The sequence below is a fragment of the Pectinophora gossypiella genome, chromosome 3 (assembly GCF_024362695.1).
Source record: "Pectinophora gossypiella chromosome 3, ilPecGoss1.1, whole genome shotgun sequence".
Lineage (NCBI taxonomy): Eukaryota > Metazoa > Arthropoda > Insecta > Lepidoptera > Gelechiidae > Pectinophora > Pectinophora gossypiella.
In genome coordinates, this window is record NC_065406.1 from 10,186,014 (window position 1) to 10,208,482 (window position 22,469).

A 22,469-nucleotide genomic window follows, 5' to 3' on the forward strand; every position below is an offset into this window, starting at 1 on the left:
AGAGACGAAACTCGTATTCCGTACTCGTATGATGTCTGAACAAGCTGCTAGAAATTCGTTAGCAATTGCCCCATTGCTTTCTCCTTGCTTATTCACTATTCCTCAAAAGTAGACTGAACAGGCATTTACTAGGTAAGTGTGTCCCACCCTAAACCAAATCTTCACTTACCAGGTGAGATAGCGATCAAATGCAAACCTATTTAAAAAAAATCACCTCTCAGCCCACTGGAAGTTGTCACCGCAGCCGCCCCACTTGAACCGAGCGTGTGGCTCGGCGGGCGTGACGCGCGCCTGTCTCGGCGGGCGCGGCGGCGCTCGCGGCGGGGCGGCGCACGAGCAGGCCGGCAGCGCGCCCGATGCGCAGGCGCGGGCCACCGACCATGCCAGTGCCGCTGCTGACATCGCGTATACGTAGGCTTGCTCACGTGTCCCTGGATAAAAGAATTAATTCGATATTATGATCTAGAAGGACCCGACGTAAATTATCAATTTCTCATACCGACAAAATCCCGTACGTACAAATATATAAATGTGGTATAATGTGTAAAAGTTAGAACTGAGACATAGATCCAATTTAATTATAAAACTGGTAGGTACTTAGGTATATATAATTATGTTCCGTGCATGTCCGCCAATCCTCCAGAGTATAAAGTGAAACAAATTGCTTCGGTTAAATTAAGTTACCTACAAGAACAGAACGGTGTTAAGCCTGCTCGAGCTCGATATATCACATGGTTAGTTCACGTTATTGGATTTTAAACTTAAATAGTCTGTATTCGTCCTACTTCTGGACAAAATTTTCCTTACAACAACTGTCTAACTGCGAGTTGACAGTGAATTTTATATGTCCTTGTGGTCTTTGAAATCTTGTCCTTTTAACCGTGTTCATCATGAATAAGCCTATTCAGAAGTATAGGGCCCAACGGCAACACGCGCTCTTCTGTGGTTAATACATACTATAGGCATCTGCTAGAGACTTTATTAGCAAATGTTATTATCCTACATAAAGTACGAGGACGTCATAATATTATCGTCAATCTAAATCATCAGCCCGTTCAAAAAGCTTAAGTAAAACTAATCGATTACTTCCCTTTTGATGGCGTTAGGTTTCAATCAATCGGAATCAATCGATGAATGAAGTAGGTACCTTTACTCAATAATGTATATACGGTACAACGACAACGACCGTACATTGTCTCCTCAGCACTTTCCATCATTTGATGTAATTTAGGTCAACGCAACTCAGTTCACAATTAGCAATCATCACGTGTACCTACTCATTATCAATTTTATACTTAATTTCTATCAATAAATCGTCGTATATCAACTCAAATCTATCATTTCAAGTTTGTACTGGAACACCGTACAATGTTATTAAGATCACTACACAAAACAGACATTTACATTATTCTGTTGTCAAATCCATTTATATATTATTTACCATTTCTTGTATTTTATATTAGCAGTACACTTTTAGCATCGTTAATGCACATGAATTACATACTAATTACTGATCGCCAGAAATACAATCAATTTGCATCGCTAATAATGTGTTTCGTGGTAGTCAATTAGCCTGGCTGCCGATTGATGAGATTGCAGTTGCCTTTACATATAGTGACATAAATCTAATTACAGCTGGAAACATAAACAAACACAGACGGGACGTGAATTTTTAAAAAGAGAAGAGAAGAATAACTGAGATTCGAATCCTTTCTAGTGTAATCTAATCACGATAGCGCCCGCACGCGCGTCCTCAGCTTCGCTAAACAATAGCGCGCGCTTATCACATGGCACATCGCTGTGTCGGCAGTCGCGGCGATTCGCGCGTGAGTGCACCGCTCACGTTATCGCTGACAATCCCTCCCCCTCCCCCTCTGCTCCTGACCCTCGCCCCGCACCCTCAGCGCTTGATTCATGCGTGTAATTAAATCTTTTGTCCGCTAAAGCTCTCTCCTCACCGCTGATCCCATTGTAAGGCTTTCGATAGTCTTCTTTATTTGCCAGAATGAAGATAACTTCACGGTTTTCACAAAACAACTTTCGTCTCATCAATAAAGATTTGCGGACTGATTGAACTGGCAATACAAGTTCTCATTTATAGAAGACATGTCTCGCAGCCTCAGACTTAAATTAAACTTTAAAAACAGAGAAACGTTATTCTTAGCGACTCAATTTCGCAAAGTGAGGCAAGCTTTCCTTTTATACTTGCCATAAAAAAATCAGTTAGCTTCTTAATGTAATATTCAAAGGTTTTCATCGCACTAACTTCAAGTAAAATTAGTTGAAGCACCTACTTAAGTCTTAATGGAATGTTATATCTCCGTTCATTACCGCAGGCAGCGCAGACGTTACTCGCTTCGTAAAACTTTTAATTAAAATGTATCAAGCCGGGAGCACTCGAAAGATTCCTAACGGTTTTGTTTGTAACCGACGACGTTCCGTGTCAATTAATTTCCTAAAGTGGAAAGACTGAAGTGGCGACGAAAAACAATGGCCTGTATTTCGCAGTCGGCATCCGGGCGGCAGAGGCTGCCAACTACAATGTCGCCGACCATGCTAAAACTAGAAAAAGTTTGCCATTGTTTGTCTTCTTTTCTATTCCTAACTTCCAGCTAGTTGTTTTTCATTGTCGCTGCCGGACGAGCTGAATGTGAACGATGCGAATTGAAAAGGGAGCCGATACTCTGCCTTTTGTCGCATGTCTAGGATCATTCATTAGTTCACTGATACATACTACGTACATTCAATTGTATACAGACATAAGTATAAAGGTGTATCTTGCGTGTATCTTTAAGTTTTTCGGTTTCCCGGCGTGATTGTTCCTTTATGGTTGCTTTTGGTAAAAGATCAATAAGGGTGCACGTCGGTCACGTCACGACATTCACGACATTATGATGTATGTACAACGACAGCCGTGCAGGCTTCGTGTCTGCATCGAATTAGGAAGTCATTGCGTGACGTCTTCGCTTATTTAATCCTTACCATTGCCTTATAATGTAATCGTCCTCGGAATGTACCCATGCAACGTGTTTTTGCTATCCCTATTATCCATTAACGTGACGGTTTACGCTTTAAACAATGGGAATCTATTTAGGTCTTATTTGAATGAAAAAGAATGGAGTAATTTAAAAATTAATTGCCCGCGAAGCGATAAATAAATTGTGGATGTGACACGTAAATAAAAAGAGTGCTCGGTGCGGAACGGGCAGCGGCGGCCGCTGAAAGAAAGGGCGCCGTCGTCACGCCGCCCGCGCCCGCACAATGCCTCGCCGCTGATTTAAAAGTCTCGACAGACTCGCCTTCCCCTTATCTTTCATTATTGTCGGAAGTTCTGTCCGTTGTAGACGGAACGGACCCCGTCCGCACTGTATTTAATGAAACTTTCGCGAACTAAATCCTTAAAAGTTATTACAGAGAAACACGTTTCGTCTAGCTTACTTGTGCACTATTCTAGTCTGGAACACTTCCGTAGACGTTTTGGAGATATTTGCATAGTTAACATTTACTGGCCTTTCTGTGTTTATATTTAGGACTAACGACACGACCGCGCCAGTGACTTCGTTCGTGAGAAATATTGAAAAATCTCTTGTCTTAGCTAGCACCAAGAACCCACATGCTTGTGACGAGTAGGCGTAGATCAGTCACTTAATGTAGACAATGATGAGATCATCTATTATCAACTTTTCTGAAGAATTCTTTTCTCTAAAACGTTTAGGCAATTTGATAGTTAAAATTAGTTCGAAGAACTCACCTGTAAGTAAGTCAGGGCTGAACCTGGGCGCCAGTTCGATAGAGGAGCAATTCCACCGGTCGCCAGCGTGCGCGGCGAGGCAAGCGGAGCGGGCGAGGCGCGCGGCGGCGGCTACGTGCGGCATCGCTGACGGTTGCCGGCGGCACGCGCGCGCCTGCCCGCCCCATAGCACTCCACTGCGACGAGCCTCGCCACAATCACTCTCCGTCCAGTTACCTTCGCTTTCGTGCAATGCTCTGTATCAACATATGTAATTGATATGATCAGTTAAAAAGCAAAGGGCGGAAGGCAAGAGGGAAACCATTGCCCTATTTTTCCCTAAAAAGTAGCATGGAGAATGACTACACCGACAAGAGCGTGGCTCTTAAATTAGTGATGAAGAAGCAAATGGTAAGAATACATTTTGCGAGGTTTTGTAATAGATTTGTTTATAGCATGTTCGTATTATTCTGCATTAAACGGTAACTTAGCCTTGACTTAATTGTATTTAGAGAAATATAAAGGCTGGTGTGTATACGTAACGTTTTTGCGGAAAATATAGACCGTACTAAGAATTTTATCTAACATTGTTTAGGCAAGGCTCTCACGCTACTTATCGCTTTCGTTCTTATATTACGGTTTTTTTTAAAAGGATTTTTTGAACCTAATTCACTAGCCTAAAATATAGATTGGTACGTTCCATCACAAAGCACAGATTTATCCTAATTAAGCAGAAGAGTATGGAGCACGCTCCACTACGCTGCTCCACTGCGGGTTAGCGTGCCGTTACGCCGTACTGTGCTACGAGTGTCAGCGTTCAGTTAGATTCGGTTTGAATCATGGTATTCGCTTCAAAGAAAATTTCGATATTTTGTATAAAACTGAAGGAAGGAAGTTGGAGTTTCTTTCGTGAAAATATTTTGTAAATTCGTCCGTAGCTATCAGTAACTTGAGGTAACACTAAAGTTGGATAGGTATTCGACCGAATCACAATTGACTCAAATTCACGTTGGTAACGGGACAGAAATAAAAGAAACAATTTCCTATATTTGGTTTATTGCTGTTTACACATAAACATTTATGTGTTTGAGAGTGTGTTGCTATATTACTGTACGTGGCAGTGTTCGTTGCTTACAATTTAACCTTTGTTTTGACGTAACACGAATTGCAACTGTCAAGTGCTAGGATTTATGGTTACTTATTACTATTTTTTGGTTTCTCTAATGTCGTGTTCGCTGAGCGAGGAGTGCGCGTCGTGGCGCCGCGCGGACTCCGGCCGCTGGCCGCGCTGGAACGCCTCGCACATCTCGAACAAGTAATTAGGAAGGAAGTCGGCCGCCTCGCCCTCCCGCCGCCGCAGCACGCGGTACGCTTCACGCAACGTAGGTTTCGGCGTCAGCCGCAGCTCCAGCTCCACTGCCGACGGAAAGTGCGCCGCCAGAGAGTAAACTATCTCCAAATCCGAAGGTGGAGGACTCAAATGTCTATAATTTGACACTTTATGTAAAAAGTATTCCGACATACTCATCCGAGAATTTGCCTCATCATATTTACCCAACTTTAAATCGTACAAAGCCGACTTCTGTCTGTCCGCACCCCAGAACTCTTGTTCGAAAGCGTTATAAAAACTTTCGATGTCTTTAAACTCGCTTCTGAAACACCGTGCCCACATTAAAGGCACTCCGTCCAGACACGATATTATAAATGACAGTTGTTTCTCTTCGGGCATGTTTAGTTCGGAAATATAATATTTCACGTTTTCTATAAAATCCATTGGATGAGTGTCTCCGCTATCGTCGAAATGTGGTCGCCGGGTTATGGAAGCTGCTATTAAATCGTTGAGATTTTCTGCAGACAATTGTATGATGGGTTTCACGTCATGTTTGTCGTCATCTACTTCGACTATCGATGGACGATCATCTCGTCGGGATGTTGATGGTTTATCAAAGACTCCTTTTCCCAAATTCGGTAAAGACATATGACTGCGCAATCTTGAGGAAGGCATATCATGGAATACGTCTTCTTGGCTTTGAGAGAAACGCACACCAAAACCCAGCGTGGTCGGTTTATAAATTGACCCGCCAAAAAGACTCGAATCGCCATGCTTTTGGATTGGATCTTCCTGTTTCTTGTCTTTCACAACAGACGTAGATATTCTATCGACCATTTCTGAAAGATTTGTTACGGAAGACTTAATCTGACGCAAGTCAACGAACAAACTCATCTTCCGGAATCGAAACTTCTATTTGTATAGATACATTTTTGGTCAAATGTTGCTTTTCGTAACTGTAACAACACAATAGTTTTGCTATAAGTAAATATTATGCCTCTCTATTAACTTAGGTAAATACTTTGCTAAATTCTGTTAATCTCTCAATTTTGCCAAATATTACAACTACATAGCATTAAATAACCTACGGCACTTTATAAATAAAAAGGTGAGGTTTGTGCAAAGTGAATATAGCATTATCTAGTATCAGTGTGGAGTGGCAGGGTGCGTGTGTAGCGCGCGGTACGGGGAGCTGAGCTTACGTGCGGTGGCGACGGCCGGGTAACCGGTACTACCCGCGCCGCAAGCCTGTCGTACTTGCCGGTTTTTATACACAGCTTACGTTACGATAACTGGGTTATCGTAGTCGGAATATTAAATTTCATTGACGTTTCGTCGTGCCTGCCAAGCTGCCAAGGACAGGCGTTACCTACTGCTCCTTTTCCAATATCGTGAGGGGTGACATAAATACCCTTTATGCCAAGTTTGTCTGAACCGGCACAACGGTTGCGTAACTAAACGATTTGTGATGTGCGACATAATTGTATAGACCTGTATACTCGTAGCAATTTATATATTTCAGTACGTACATAGTTTGTTATTAAAATAATTGTGGACAGAACCTTCACGCTTGCTGTTGTCATGGCAAAGACGTGTAGTCAATAGATATGCATGTATTTTGAGTATAGCTTGGGCAATACCGTAGCTCATTATTAATGCATTACTTCCGCGACACGCTATGGTTCGCTTGCAAAAATAACCCCGATACTGTGGGATATGTATAATTTATTATCATGATGCATTTCATATTTTTCACAGGACATAAACGATAGTTTTATTTTTTTAGAAATTGAATCTACGTAATTAAATTTTACAAACGCGCAATACCTATTTTCATGGCGTAACTTCGGATTTATTGCATATTGCACATTTTACTGCTAACCCATTTAGTAGCGATGTAATGGGGACGTTATGCCGTCAAACTAAATAGGGGAAGTCGGATATTGTTGCAGTTCTATTAATAATTGCTTTGTTTCGCTTGGAAAACCGATATCCGTGTAATGCCGCGAGGGATCAAGGGAGCGCACGCGACGTCACGTCACCAGTCACGGGTGACGGGTGATGCACGAGGGTGCAGCCGCGCAGGCGTCGCCGCCGCCGTTGCCGCTGCCGCGCCGCCGCATGCAAACATCGCACCGGGCTCGTCCACAATCGGCGCTATAGCCCACCCGCGCGACGCAATACCAATTGACTCCGGACATCGAGTCACGGTGCTACGAGCACAAAGCTTCCGTAGCCGTGTCTCCATTATGGTTAATTCATGTGGAATGTAATTGTTCCGTTGTCGGACCCAGTGTCGGGAACATTATCGCATTCGTCACGCCGCGCACGTGTACGTACGATCTAATAAAATAATTCCCGTATCAAATTTTACGCGTCTATCTGGATCCCGTAGACAAAGACTCGTAGAGGGGCAAAGGGAGCCGCTTTGTCACAACTGGTTGGGCTACATAAAAGACCACCGACCTTTCGGAGGTTTTCTTTGTATTATAATTTTAAAATATTCTATGAATTTATTATTCACTATTTTTTAAACAAAAAGGGGTTGCATTTTTATAGATACACTTTTATGCTGCGCATATAACACGGATGTAAGTAGTTTGTACGGTGGGTTCACTTGTTTAATTGGGAAAAGTATTACACAATGTTTATTTCACGACCACACGTGTAGAAGCTGAGAAGAATACAAAAGGAATTACAAGCAAAGCGATATTTAAATAGCTAGCTTTGTGGGTCGATGGCGTGAAAATTCATTTTAAAAATGGCTTTTAAACCCTCCCAGGGTAGCAAAAACACGTTACGAGGAGTATTCCAGCTGACGCCGCTGCACCGCCGCCGCTGATTACGCTTTAATAATGATTAAATGCTGTATGATTGTCGCGGCGTGCGTGCCCTTCGCTACACCGGCGGCGAGGCTTTAAAACAAAACTTCAAAAGGAAACGTGACTTTCTTCAGGTGGTTATAATCACCGCCAAAACCATAACCCAGCCGATTTCACAGCCGATGAAAAGAAGCCTTTATAATTCAAGGGTAGGTAGGTACTGTGGCAGTCACTCTCAAGCGATTTCGTTTTGAACAACCGAAGCGTTAAAGTGTATAATTAAGCGAATCGGATAAGAATAGAGTTAGTTTACGTTAGTTGTTGACGTTGTTTTAAAGTATGTTTAGACCTCTCCATTTAGGTCATCAGTCAATATTGTAATATAAAGTCCCCCATCGCGTTTGTCCGTTTACAGTTAACTTAAAAACTATCGAACGGATTTTCCTGACTACCGGGTGGTCTTAGATTATAAGTAATTAATTACCGTTTTGTGTAATTTGATTTAAATATGACGATACCTATTGGTTGAACATGTCGGAAAAAAAAGCAAGGCGACACTGGGAGGTTTCATCAATAAAGCTGTCAGAAACAAACAGGTCAGAAGACAACTGAAGTAGGTAGGAAACTTAAAGATAAACAGCTAAACATAAGTACTAAGTTTATTTTCTCTCGCAGTCCAGCATAAACGCATTTTTTTATACGTGACTTCAGCTCATGATATTTATTACATTTTGCGTGATTTATTGTAAATTTGCCTCGGCCAACATTCTCTACGTGGCCGACCAAATGGGGAGCACTGACGGCTCCGACAGAGCCTGAGGGTGCCTAGGTGGACCGCAGATGCAAATTTAGGCTTAGGGCGTCTAAGAGGCCAGATACGGCCTGGCGTGGCCAGATATTGATAAGCAGTGAAAGAGGGAAAACGGTTACCATGCCGGCGGGGACCGTATCGGGGACCTGAATTATTTGCTACCGTGAGCTGATTGCCCCCCTCTACAGCATGACCAGTTGATACCGACACCACGACAGAAAAAATACGAGGGCTCTGGTTACCCGTGCCATAAAGTCGTAAAAAGCCGTATTAAAATCTAACAAAAAATCGAACTTTTTAAACGTAGGACAAAGAGTCTGTACAAAAATGTAGACATTGGCGGTGTCTGATGAAAAGATGAAATGACGAATCATTTCCAAGCCGTGCGGTCTTTGTTGGTTGCTTCCCTTGGCAATTAGGTATATTACCGAAAGAAATCTCAATTTGTTACAATCAGCGGCAAGGGGCAGGCTCCAGCGGCGACGCAGCAAGTCGCCACGGTTCATTACACACGGGACAATGATACTCTAATTATGAACCATTCGACACACGCGCCCGCTGAGAAATGACTGTTAATAATCTAGATCGACGATTTCAATTTGTCGAGCAGGTCCGTATCAGGCATAAATTCTGTAATATCCAGAGAAATAACAGTTTGATTGCACATTTGTACCAATATCACGTCGCAAAGCTAAGTTAAATCATAAAACGTTGTGATATAGCCGATATTAGTTCTCGCTATGAATGTAACGTACGCAGAGCTTTTGTGATTCGGGATCGGTGCGTGAATGTGTGTATAATTGTGAATGTAATTTCCAATGTGTATTCTAAACACGAGTCTGCAGATCCCATTCCCGATTTAAATGTAGGGAAATTTCTAACAGGGAGGAAGCCGGAATAATTGAAACAAATGCAGCTGCTGGGATTACTCAACAAATTGTCTAATACAACGGCGATTTATCTAAGTCGTAGCGTTGAAATGAACAATTGTTACATTTTATTGGAATAAATTTGATATGTATTGTGGCAATAACAGACAGCTCTTAAGTATTGTATTCTTTTCCTAAGGACAGTCAAGCTCGTAATTTATACCGGGGTGGGCAGACCACACCACATGTGCTTTTGAAGATGTTCATCCGTTCAAAAACCGTTTCATTAAGTACTTGCAGGTATTAAGTACTTAAAGGTAGTCGCGGGCTTAAAGGGCGTATTCTGCTGAAGCTATCTTATATAAATTGTTTTTTTGATGGTAGTAAGGTACACGAGGTACTTACATAACTTATCGAAACTTGTATTTTTTTTAGAAACGCCATTGTTTTGGTACTCAAGTTAGGTTATTTAATTTTAGTTCAGAAAACGTGTGACTACACGTTTTCGCCGACCAGTTGGATACCTAGAAACTTACTTACTTTTAATACTTATATATTGAGTTTCGGCAGACATAGAAGTTTTCCGCGCATAAAATTCTAATGCAGTTTCAGATCAGCAAATAGGTAGTTAATTAATGATTAAACGAACTTACCTGTATGTGAAGTTCTATCATAATTATACGAGCTGCTTCGTCCGAAGAGATTAGCATAAGATACATGTAGTAGCACATACGGTGTCGCCTTATCGCACTGTTTAGTTGAGAAATATAAAACAAAAAATGTCAAAAAGTGGCGGGTAGATTGTTTCCCGCTCAGTTAGTAATCCACATTTCGTCATTTAGTTAAGAGAGATAATAGTAGGGTATTGGTGATATTTCACGCACTGGGGTAGAACATAGGGTGGGTGGGATGCTAATCTCTTCGGACGAAGCAGCTCGTATAATTATGATAGAACTTCACATACAGGTAAGTTCGTTTAATCATTAATTATACTCGTGCTTCGTCCTCGAGATTAGCATAAGATACATGTAGATCTTGAGAGATCACGTGAAATATCAAATAATAGAAATAAAATTCTATCAATTATAATTTTAATTTCTAACAACATAAAATGACTTCTTGTATAAAAGGAAAACAACAATATTTTTTAAATGAATAAATAAATTAAGCTAATTGTGCTTAGGTAAATTATAATTTATATTGTAAATTAATCATTCCTGATTTATAAGTTTAATATAATATTAGTGTAACGAATCGTTATTTATAATAGATCTAGCAAATAACTCATGATCGATTATGTCCCCAACAACTCTGTTGTAGAATCTACCAAACACATTAGAAGATCCGCTCCACCCAGCGGTCTTCCTTATAAGATCCAAATTAACTCCTAGCTGGTGCGCCCTAGAGGTCGCAGCGTGTCGCGTACTGTGTGCCGTGAACACAGACACGTTTATACCGCACTCGCTAAGAGTGCTTTTTACCCACCGACTAAGTGTTTGAGATGATACCGATTTATGTGGTTTTTTAATACCGATAAAGAGGTAATGATTATTGCCTCGCAAGGAGTCAGTCATGTCTAAGTATCTAAGCAATACATTAACAGGACAAACCTCTGGTCGGTCTCGAAAATAAGGGAGGACGAGTACAGGTTGTAAGGAGCCAATACGAGACGTCTTAATCAGGTCAGGGATTTTTATTATTACCTTATCAGGAAATCGTTCAATATTATTAATATTAATCTTGGACAAGGTCTGTAACCTATGAGCGGTTACAAGAGCTAAAAGAGTTGAAATTTTTTTTGAAAGTTTATCGAGATTTAAATTTTCATTAGGATACCAGGTAGCCAAAGTGTCCAGAACAGTTGATGTGTCCCAGGTCACGTTATATTTGGGTAAGGGTGTACGGAGTTTAAAAACACCTTTAAAAAACCGTTTCATACGGTCATCGTTACCAACGTGAACACCGAGTATCAACGACAAGGCTGATCTACAACTATTAAGGGTCCCGTATTGAGCACCTGCTTCAAAAAGTTTCGTTAGAAAATATATTACGTTAGGAATTGATGCTTCAAAGACATTAAAATTATGAGCATTACAAAATTGATACCACTTCCTCAAACACGTGTCGTATTGCCTGACCGAACTGTCAGAAAGTGAGGCTAACATAATCTGGATGGATGATGGCGGGACTCTACGCCTCAAGAACGATTGGCGGACAACAGCCCGGCAACCAGGGTAACTCGCTGGTGGACGGCTCGGTTGCTGCAATGAGACAGGATTAAATTTCGACTAGGTTCGAATATAATCGGCTTGGAAACAAGAAGTTTTCTGAATAATGGATACCACGGCTGTGTGGGCCATAAAGGGACAACGACTATGCCTGTGGCTTTATCTTTTATTATTTTCCTAATTGTTTTTAATACCATAGTAAATGGCGGGAAAGCATATAAATAGAAATCTGACCATGATAACGTAAAAGCATTTATGGCATATGCGTCAGGATCTCTGTGCCAAGACACGTATTTGGTACATTTCTTATTGATTCGACTAGCGAAAATGTCTATTTCGGGAATCCCAAACTTATTGATGATCTTTTGAAAAGCAAAATCATTTAGTTCCCACTCAATATCTGGGTGGTTCTTTCTAGATTCTGCATCTGCAATGACATTTTCAGTCGATTTTATGTACGATGCAAATACAATAATAGCCCTAGACTCGCACCATTGCCATAAATCCTTCGTTACTTGTGTGAGGTGTGGGAACTGAACGCCACCCATACGGTTTATGTACGATATGGCTGTGGTATTATCAATTCGAAGAAGAATTTGACAATTTTTCATAGATTTGGCAAAGACTTTTAACCCAAAAAATGCTGCAAGAATTTCAAGATAATTAATATGCATCGTTCGCTCCTGCTCTGACCACGAGCCACTTGCAGTGTTATCCCCACATGCTGCTCCCCACCCCGTAGTCGAAGCGTCACTGAAAATTTCCATGCAATAGTCATCATATTTAATTTTATTTGCCGGCAGTAAAATAGCCTGTAACCACCAGTCAAATTCAGCAGAAAGATATGATGGTAAGTTCATGAATCTGTCATAATTCTCCGGGTCATCCTTTAGATTTAAATATTTGCATCTTTCAAAAGCCTTTGTGTACAGCCAGCCGTATTCTACGGCTGGGCAAGCAGAGTTAAGCATACCTACAAGACGAGCAAATTCTCTTATTCTGCAATGTTTCAAAGATTTGAAGCGATTTAATTCGTTCTCAATTTTTGTGATTTTGTCATCAGGTAGGCTAACTTGGAAATTTTCAGTGTCTATTACGTAACCTAAGAACTTGCAACGCCTACTAGGTGTGAGAGAGCTTTTTTCGGTATTGATAATAAAGCCTAAAGAAGTTAACAGTTGCTGTGTAGCGTAAATGTTGGCTACGCAAGCGTCATACGAAGAACCGAGTAAAAACATGTCATCTAAATAAACCGTAGATAGATATCCACAGGAGCGAAGCAATTTCACAACAGGTTTCATTACCTTAGTGAATACAAAGGGTGCAGTATTTAGACCAAACGGTAACACATTGAATTCATATAACTTGCCATCAAATATAAAACGAAGATACTTTTTTGAATTTTTGTGAATTGGAATTAAAAAGTATGCATCTTTCAAATCCAAAGTGCTCATGAAGTAATTTTCAGACACTAGTTTCAAAGCCGTACGAAGGTCTTCAAGCTTAAAATGTTCAGTATCTATGAAATCATTAAGGTTTTTCAAATTTAAGATAAATCTGTGTTTACCATTTGGCTTCGGTACTAAAAATATACTCGATATGAATTGACCCTCACATGGTCGACACTGAGATATTGCACCCATTGTCAAGAGGTCTGTAATACATTTACCTATTTGTATTTTTTCTGTACTAGAATAATTGTGATTCATGGGAGGATTACTTTGTACAACTGGCCTTGAAAACGGAATTTCATATCCAGCTATCCACGACAAAACTACAGTATCACTGGTTAAAAGTGACCACTGGGTAAAATACTGAGAAAGCCTGCCGGCGTATCTCACCGGGACATCTAGCGGCGGTTGTAATTGGTCTGCGATGCCTGCGCCGGCGCTCGCTGCGATGGTCGCGAGGAGTTCGCGTGCTGGTTCCTCTGAGCAGGCTCCTTCGCCCTCTGAGTCCCCTGTTGCCTGCGACCCGGGGGAGGAGCCTTCCAGTTTAAATTATTCCTGGTATGTTGTCTAGATGGTCCTGGATTTTGTTTGTTCTTGGCCGGTTGTGTAGATTTTATTGTAGATGTGGTGGGAACTGATTTTAAATCTGCCCCCGATTTAGATATTGATTTTGCAGTCTTAATTACCTCCACTACATCAGAGCCAAATAGAAACTTATCAATTTTTGACTTCACGAGGTGTTCCCTTATGTCCTTTTTTATGTTATTAAGGACAAAATTACGCCGCGTGACTGAATCAGCATGTTGACAATCACACAAAAGTCGACTTCCATCCATTAAGAGTTTGATAATCTGTGTGTCCTTATTCTCTCGAGATAACAATATTGTTAAAGCTTCACTAATACATGAAATTGCACAACCGACTTGTTTCTGTTTCGCTTGGATGCTTCGGTCTCTTTTATATATAACATCGGGTATAGCAGCCTTAACTTCAAGATTAAGTTCAGGAGCGCCAACACAATTACAATTACCAGGTGGTAAATATCTGTCATGTAACTCCTTCCGAATTTCTTTGGGCATTCCCTGAGTAAGCAGGTGCTTAAGCCGTAACGCCAAGTCCGCCTGAATGTCATTTCCATATTCCTTGACAACTGATAGGTCATCTCCTAGTATCGCTAAGATTTCATCGTTAAGCTCTGGACCCGGCAGCAGCTCATTAGGAAGATCGGCGGGCGCCGGTGCGGTGCCGGCACTCGTTGATGGTAATGGTTCGTCATCAGAAGCAGTTGTTAATAACGGCAATGTGTCTCCGACCTCATTATTGCTAGGTAAGTTCGATCGACTCGACTCCAGTACTTCTTCCTCACTAGATATAATATCATAATTGTTTCCTACAATCGGTGGACCGTCTGTAAAGACAGAAAGTAAACAAGTAGGTATATGGATTTTTTTTTTTTTTGTTGAAAAAATATATATCTTTTAATAGATATCTTAATTGTAAATGTAATCCTCTCAAATACAATTATTTGATGTTATAAAGTGAAGTGACAACCCGGTATAATTGCCCGCAACACTAAAGATCATTAAAACGATCGTAGCATAAAATAAACTGTTACATTCTGCACTCTTATTGTGAAGTGACAACCCGGTATGGATGCCCGCATCACGTTTACGAGTTCACGCTGATTAGAAAAGTGACAGCCCCTCAAACTGCCCGCAATTCCAACTTATACGTGATATAAACTGCGTTTACATTCTTAAGTGGTAACCCCTCGAATTACCCGCAATAAGAATACATAACGCCAATGCACATAATAGTACAAGCAGATGTAACTAACCTTCTTCGATTGACGGTGCATTCCTCGATGATGTAGAAGACGTATCACTATGATTCTTCCGGGCTTTTTTTAATTTCCTTTCGAGTTTCTTCATTTTTTTCTTAATATAATCGTAATCGTCGTCACGTTCACGCTTCCTTTTTCCCATATTAAAGAACTTTACACTATTTAATTATTGGCTTGAAAGAATTAAAGTAATACGTGCGAACCGGCGGAGCACTGTACTGTGAATGACGAAATGTGGATTACTAACTGAGCGGGAAACAATCTACCCGCCACTTTTTGACATTTTTTGTTTTATATTTCTCAACTAAACAGTGCGATAAGGCGACACCGTATGTGCTACTACATGTATCTTATGCTAATCTCGAGGACGAAGCACGAGTATAATTTTACGATAATTTACAAACTTTATAAAACATCGTAGATATTTAAAGCAACAGCAGAAATCACGAAAGAGTATATATGAACGTTTTGTGTTCATTGATCTGGCCAAACTACATCATGATCGGGCTAACGAGTTATATTCTATTTCATGAAATATGACCATTTCATGAAATGAGAGTAAGTATATTAAAATCCAAAAACTGTACTTAATATTTTAAAATGTTTTACAGCAGGTAATGGATTAGACTCGTTTATTAGATTTGATTTGTGGCTGAATTTTTGCAAGCTGTGAGGAGGGGGAGTTGTTGAGGGCTCGGTGCCGTGCCTTATCTATTGCACTCGTTCACTACTAACCACTGCACGGTGACACATACAAAATTAGTATAATATTTTACAGTGTAATTTTAGGCGTTCTGCTACTATGTACCTACTTAGGTTTTAAAATGGGCGGAACCCCGTTTGAATTATGATAGAATCTACAATTTCAATTTCTACTCGGGCTCGGGCTTCAGTTACCTAATTATTTTGAGTCTTTACCTACTAGAGGCATATGCGTATGCCTCACTCTCTACCGAACCAAAAGTTACAGTTTAACATCATCAAAAGATACAAATGTGAATATTGAAATAAGTAGATTTACTTACCTATATCGATTATGATTTATAACAAAAGGGAGTGGTGGTATAAAGTGGAGCGGGTGGTTGGTGGAGCGCCGAGTGCTGGTCGGGAGTGCGTCAAGTCCTCGGTCGAACCGGGAGGACCGGCGGCGCGGCCTGCGTGCCCAGTCCAGACAGCGTGCCGCGCGCCCGCTCCCCGCAACACCCAACACTGTGCGCTAATTACGTCTTAGTCCGTCTAGCTCGCCTTTCTAAAATATATTACTCATTAATTTCACTCTAAGTCTTGTTAGTGTTCCCAGAACTCACCGTAATGCGATCAGACTGTTTCACTAATCTAACAGAACAGCGCACGAAGAGGACTAATTAAGCTCTTTAAAACTTTAATCCGATTCACAAAGTTTCGGATTTACATCTGAATAAACGTCCTGAATTTTATGAAAAAGTTTGCAATGTTCGTTAGGCAAAGTTGATTAATGAGCCATACATCAAAGAGGCAGCCGTCGATACGGATGAACAAGAAATCTGTGGCTAAAATAAAAGCTGAACGAATACTGCCGCGAGGATGTCGGTAATTTATGAATTTGTCAGGACAAAGTGAACATCGTCTGTGTAAATAAGGAGCGCATGGTGCGGATAAATTCGTGTCAGATCAAATGAATCGTGAAGCGATTTGTTGCATTTATTGCACGGCCGCCCTCGCAAAAAAATGAAAGGAACAACTGAAGAATGAACCCGTTAGTTCCTCGGAAGGATTTATTACCAAAACAAGGAACCTACCACACAATGGGATTATATGTAGGTAGGTATACATGTGTATTGTATACGGTAGTTATTTCTAGAATGATCGATGTAGGTACACTAGAGGACGTATTACACGTGTAAGTAATATTACCCTCTATTCAAACTTGAGCAAAGTTTAGCACCGGTGAAGCCCTTCAAAATTAAAACTAAGTCTGCGCGGGGGGTGTAAGCTGCTTGGGAGAGCGTTTCCGATATTTTGCAGCTTAATACCCGTCTTTCACGGCGAGCAAAGTTTATGTGAATCGAAATATATTCGCCTTCACCATGCCTACACTAAATAAATGTAAGTAAGTACTTACTTCGGGTACAAGTCGTAGGTAAGTAGGTACTCGGCAGAACGTTCAATATTATATATATATATATATATCCATCCAGCCGTATTCGGCCATGGCGACAAGTCTCCAATCTAGGAACGCCTAAGATGCGCTCTTATATGGCTGACGTAACCGATCTTAGCAGCAATATTACTAGAACACGTTATCGCACAAAAGAAAACAGCAAAACACCCTTCGAGCTAGTGGAAAATATAGTCTAAAGAAATGTGTCCAACACACCGCAATAAAATAAATCTGGCAAAGTGGCTCGTATTTCACCTTCGCTCGCAGGCATATCGCGGCAACTACGCAGCGCGGATGGGGGAATTCAATAAAAATCACAATCGTAAAAACTAAGACGGGTAACCATATAAAAATACCTAAGAAAGCATTAAGAGCCGTCCCCTAATAATAGGTCCCGCCAGATGCACGGGACGGCCGCCTGGAAAAGTCACAGTGGGAACTCGAGCGAGGGAAATTATTTTTTTCGGTCTGCCACACACGGCCCTTGCTAACTCAGCGAAAACTGAGACCGCTCTTCTCACGGGAATCACTTTCAGAAGAGACGACGTTTTATTCTGGGCTCGGGACTGAAATAGTTTTATGGGAACATATTAGTTTGTGCAGGTGGAATACGTAATTTACTTACCTGGAAAAAGGACATAACGGATTTCCTTCTTTTCTTATATATCTCCTTACCTAAGTTTTCTAACACATCCCCATTTACTTGCACGAATTCACTCTATTCTTTGTGGCTGAAACGTGTACGCAATAAGAACACACAAACTTTGAATGAAAGCTTTTCTTCTAATAAAGTGTAGACATAATGTCCTCGCTGTAAGACAAGAGCTGGGTTCTACTGGGTACCTACTTGGAGACATGTCGGCAGATTGAAATGTATTCAGGTCAATCAAAACTTTTAGGTACTTACTTAAATATTATTTGTAGTAATACGTTTTAGTAGATTCGTGACACCGTAACGAATACTGAGGGGGATGATTCAGTCCATGATTCTGGTCGCAAAATTCAAAACTTTATTTTAGATTTTTTAAATTATTTTCAATTCTATACTTTTGCGATGGAAAATTCCACTTGATATTAACTCAGAATAATGAGCTAAATAATCCCACTCAGTATTCATTACGATGTTACTTACACCCCGTACAAGTACATATACAGGTAGCCGTACACTTAGGTATGGGTGTTAGTGACACCGTAACGAATACTGAGGGGGATGATTCAGACCAACATTCTGAGTTGATATCAAGAGGAATTTTCTGTCGGAAAATTCATGAAAATTTTAGTGTTTAAGATAAGATAGAATATTGTATTCCTGATGTTTTTACAGAGGTCTTAAAATATAAATATCTTTATTTATTTTTTAAATTATTTTCAGTTCCATACTTTTGCGGCGGAAAATTCCACTTGATATCAACTCAGAATCATGGTCCGAATCACCCATCAAAGTTTTCGTTACGATATCACTAACGCCCTGTATATTTACTTAGGTAAGTATGCAATTTTAATGTCGGACCCTCGATATTAATTAATTCCCAATGATTAGTTCGCCGCGGCGGCGCGCGGCGCGTAGGTTGCGTGTCTACAATAGTAATTATTACAGCGTGCGATTTTGCACTAATTAAATGCCAATTACTTACCTAACCTGTCGCCTCGCAAATCAATTCATTAACCGCCGGCCGTTAAATAACAAAGATTTCCTAAATGTGTTCTATTGTTTTCAGACACCAAAAAATAAGTTTTTATAATACCATTACTCTAACTGACCCCCTGGCCTAAAACAAATAAATAACTCCTATTTTCTTCTCGACATTAGATACGACAATACACTTTGTCATCTTTAATATGTTTGTAATTAAATACAAGAGCTTTCTTTAGAGCGCGTTACCTTTCCGTTACCTACTGATAGTGGGTAAGTAAATAGTAACTAGTAACAGACAGAGATAAAATTGAGATTTAGCTAAGTAAGTCTAAAATGTTCATAAGCTTTTGTTATAAAGTACAAGCCACCCATCATGTAAAGACATACTTCTTCCTAGCATTATGCCGTTTTTCACAGGGTTCGTTTACCTAACTTGATTTGACAGGTCCGGTTTTTTACAGAAGCTACTGCCCGTCTAACCTTCCAACCCGCGAAGGGAAAACCAGCCCACTACAGGTTAGGTCATATACCTCTGAAAAGGCATTTCTCGGTTTCATTGGTTTAGGCCTGTGCTGGATTCGAACCTGAGACCCCAAAGTGAGAGGCAAGCGTTCTACCTACCTGGACTACCACGGCTCTTGCGGATGCAGATATACTTAATTGGAGTACGGTAGGAACATACCTACTTTTATAGTAAAAAATCTGACATACGTAGGTACCTAACATTAAGTTACGGAATTCTACTATACCAAGTTACCATTGGCGTACCATGTTAGCAGATTAGGATGAGAATGAGATGTGTCACTTCTTTGTACTTATCTTTATTAGCGCGAGATATGTTGTTCTTATAACTGTTTCAGAGAATTAAGTATATACTTAACAAACACATTAGAATATTTATTATTTTATTAATTCGGAATACCAACAATTATAACTAGTATACAATTAATAAATAAAAAAATATATATTGGATAAGTGGGTAAGTAACTAGTAACAGACAGAGATAAAATTGAAATAAGCACGGACACATACAACATCGGAACTCTACCATTCCGTAGAATTCTTATTTCGCTCTCTTAGTTTCCAAGTTTAATGGACTGAAGCATTGTATTTAGTTTTTTATAGTTTTTTTTTTGTGTTAGCTACTTAGCTTTAGCTGTCAAAATGTTAAATGAATCGTGAATGCGAATGACAAACGATCAATTTAGCGGACATATCAATTTAACGGCGCGCAGTCCAAACGCCTCACGCGGTTCCACTAATGATTTATACGATTTATCGCCGTAATCTGTCCAAATATTTGAAACAGCACTAACATTTTATTGCCATCGTTCCGTCAAACATCGTTGTTTATATTTCGAAATATAAGCTTCAAGTAATATTTATAGTTAGACCATTTTAAATTCTAAACAAGCTTCTTAATATTATTTAAACCTTCTCCCTTATAGAGCATGAGATGAGGTTTATCAAAGTAAGGATAGTGTATCATAAATCCTCAAATGAGCATGAGTATACAAATCAATGAATAGGGTACCTAGGCCGATACCCATTAGAAGAATATACGTTAAAAAGGGTTGAACATATACAGCTACCAACTGGTAATTTTTAATTAAATTCCAATTAGCAGTAATCCGTTAAAATATACTTAGTGTTAAATTTTTTGCTGTTAAAACGAATTATAATCGGCTTATGGTACGTGACGTAGATATAATGACGGGTATCGGTGGACCGGGCCGGCGCGGCTGGGTAGCTCCAATTTCCCGGGTTATTTCCGGGTGTAATCTCTGGATATAATTGCCGGTTGCAACCGAACAACGGCGCTCATTAGTGCAATGTTCAATTAGGGCGGGGGCAAAGCCTTTACGTCCAACAGATATTCCCATAATTGAGCTTTCGAACGGCAAATAACATTGTTATTAGTTCCACTTTGTTTGAATGCCATTTTGTTTGTACTGTTGAATGGTATTGTTCTGTACTTATTATTAAATGAAAATGGCAACATTTTAATAATGTACAGGCTTACCTCTACTAAGTAACTTATTACTTATTTGCGCTAGAGATTGGGTCACACTAGATACCTACTTATTAATATTTCTTATCTTGTCGTATTGTTATTATAGTGGCTGGAATATGTACTTGATAAATAACACATAAGCTTGATTTAAATGAATCTCAAAGAAAAATCTACAAAAGTTGTAGAAAGCACTAGAATCAAGAATAAGTAAGGTATGTAAGTATATCACTTAAAAAGTGTATTGCTTGATAAATATTAAAGATAAATCTTTAATAAAGTTGTTGAATCGTTTTTACATAAGCAGGTAATATCTGTTAATAAAATATTAATGGTAAATAATAAGAAAAGTATTTCTTAGCGATATAAAATTTTTCACAATTACAAATCTACTTACTTACCTTAAACATTGTGATTACTTACATTGAAATAATAGACGAAAGTTATACTTACAGCCATCGGATCGCCTCAGTCGATTTCGGCAAAAACACAAAGAACAAAATAAAAATCACAACAAAATAACGCATCACAAAATTATTTTAAAAATAGTTCTCCACTTCAAAAAAATTGGGATGCTGGCTGGTGTGTGTGATGAAATTGCACTTTTAAAAAGTAAAAAGTTGAGAAAAATGGCGCGAGATATTTGGCGGGAAGTGAGTTTGGGGAGCGTGAGAGCTCCGGTTCGCTGGTGCGTCTGCGACAGAATGCAGGCCGCGCGCGGCCACTGGTCAGGACGAACACAGAGCGCGCCGCCGCCGCCGACACTGACCTGACATAGACTAGTCTTGTGAGTAGATGCGACACTTAAAATAACCCCTTAAAGCTGCGTGTAAACTGGAACAGATACATCAGGATTTCATGCTTGTATTCATTCCTATAGAACTTCGTAAGCTAGATCAGCATCGTACATTGCTAAGGCAACTCATAGCAATTCGTAAACGCTCCGTACGGTCATCTCGTTCCCATCCTGCTCAATTGCTACGCATCCGTATCTTTCGACGTTAAAAATGCTCTAAAGTTATAACATAACATAAGATCACGACAACTCTCCCAATAGGGCTAGTCAGAGGTACATCCACCTTAAAATGAACTGAGCACCTACGCTTCACTTGAGATTTCTGTTAGACTAACATAGTGATCTGTATCGCTGTGGTCCAGCCAACTATGTTACTGAAAATTGGCGCTCCCCGTTTGATAATGAAGATAGATAAATACTTAATTGAGCACAGTGGACACAAGGTACAAGATCAAGCCGGTGGCACACAGGATCACAGTGACTTATGTGCTAAAGTTATATGAGCATGCTTTACTAATATACTGTATACGGCCTAAATAGTAGTATACGGAGTTAGATGTAATACTCACAAACATTGTCTCTGTGAGACCTCGACGATGTAGGCATGTAATACAGCGCGGCAAGTTTCTCCTGTGGCAAGGCGGGCGGGCGGACACACGCGCTCCCCACGCGAGCGGTACAACCCACTTATCAATTCAGTCGAGTGGGCATCCATTCATCGAGTATTGTGCCTATTATACGCGGATTTGGTGCCTATTTACCCGTTCTCATGCAACTCTACCAACCTAACCCTTCAAATCAA

The 22,469-nt window shown here is 40.2% G+C and overlaps 2 protein-coding genes across 3 annotated transcripts in view; both read right to left on the reverse strand.

Moving 5' to 3' along the window:
• LOC126381954 (protein Wnt-11-like) overlaps window positions 1-22,422 on the reverse strand; it is a 27,704-nt gene extending 5,282 nt beyond the window's left edge. For both annotated transcript variants that reach the window (XM_050031575.1, XM_050031573.1), the window contains exons 1-3: window positions 21,325-22,422; window positions 3,752-3,987; window positions 215-431 (exon numbers count right to left, since the gene is read on the reverse strand). In XM_050031575.1, coding sequence (XP_049887532.1) covers window positions 215-431; window positions 3,752-3,987; window positions 21,325-21,398 — 527 coding nt within the window. In that variant the 5' untranslated portion in view covers window positions 21,399-22,422. The remainder of the gene's footprint in view (window positions 1-214; window positions 432-3,751; window positions 3,988-21,324) is intronic.
• LOC126381955 (uncharacterized) lies at window positions 4,770-6,347 on the reverse strand. Its single transcript, XM_050031576.1, has one exon. It carries the CDS (start codon window positions 5,952-5,954, stop codon window positions 4,935-4,937), a length of 1,020 nt encoding a protein of 339 aa, XP_049887533.1. The 5' UTR covers window positions 5,955-6,347; the 3' UTR covers window positions 4,770-4,934.
• Window positions 22,423-22,469: the final 47 nt, after the last annotated feature.

Excerpts from the sequence above, each read along its gene's own strand:
- LOC126381955 (XM_050031576.1), bottom strand. The coding sequence starts at position 5,954 with ATGAGTTTGTTCGTTGACTTGCGTCAGATTAAGTCTTCCGTAACAAAT.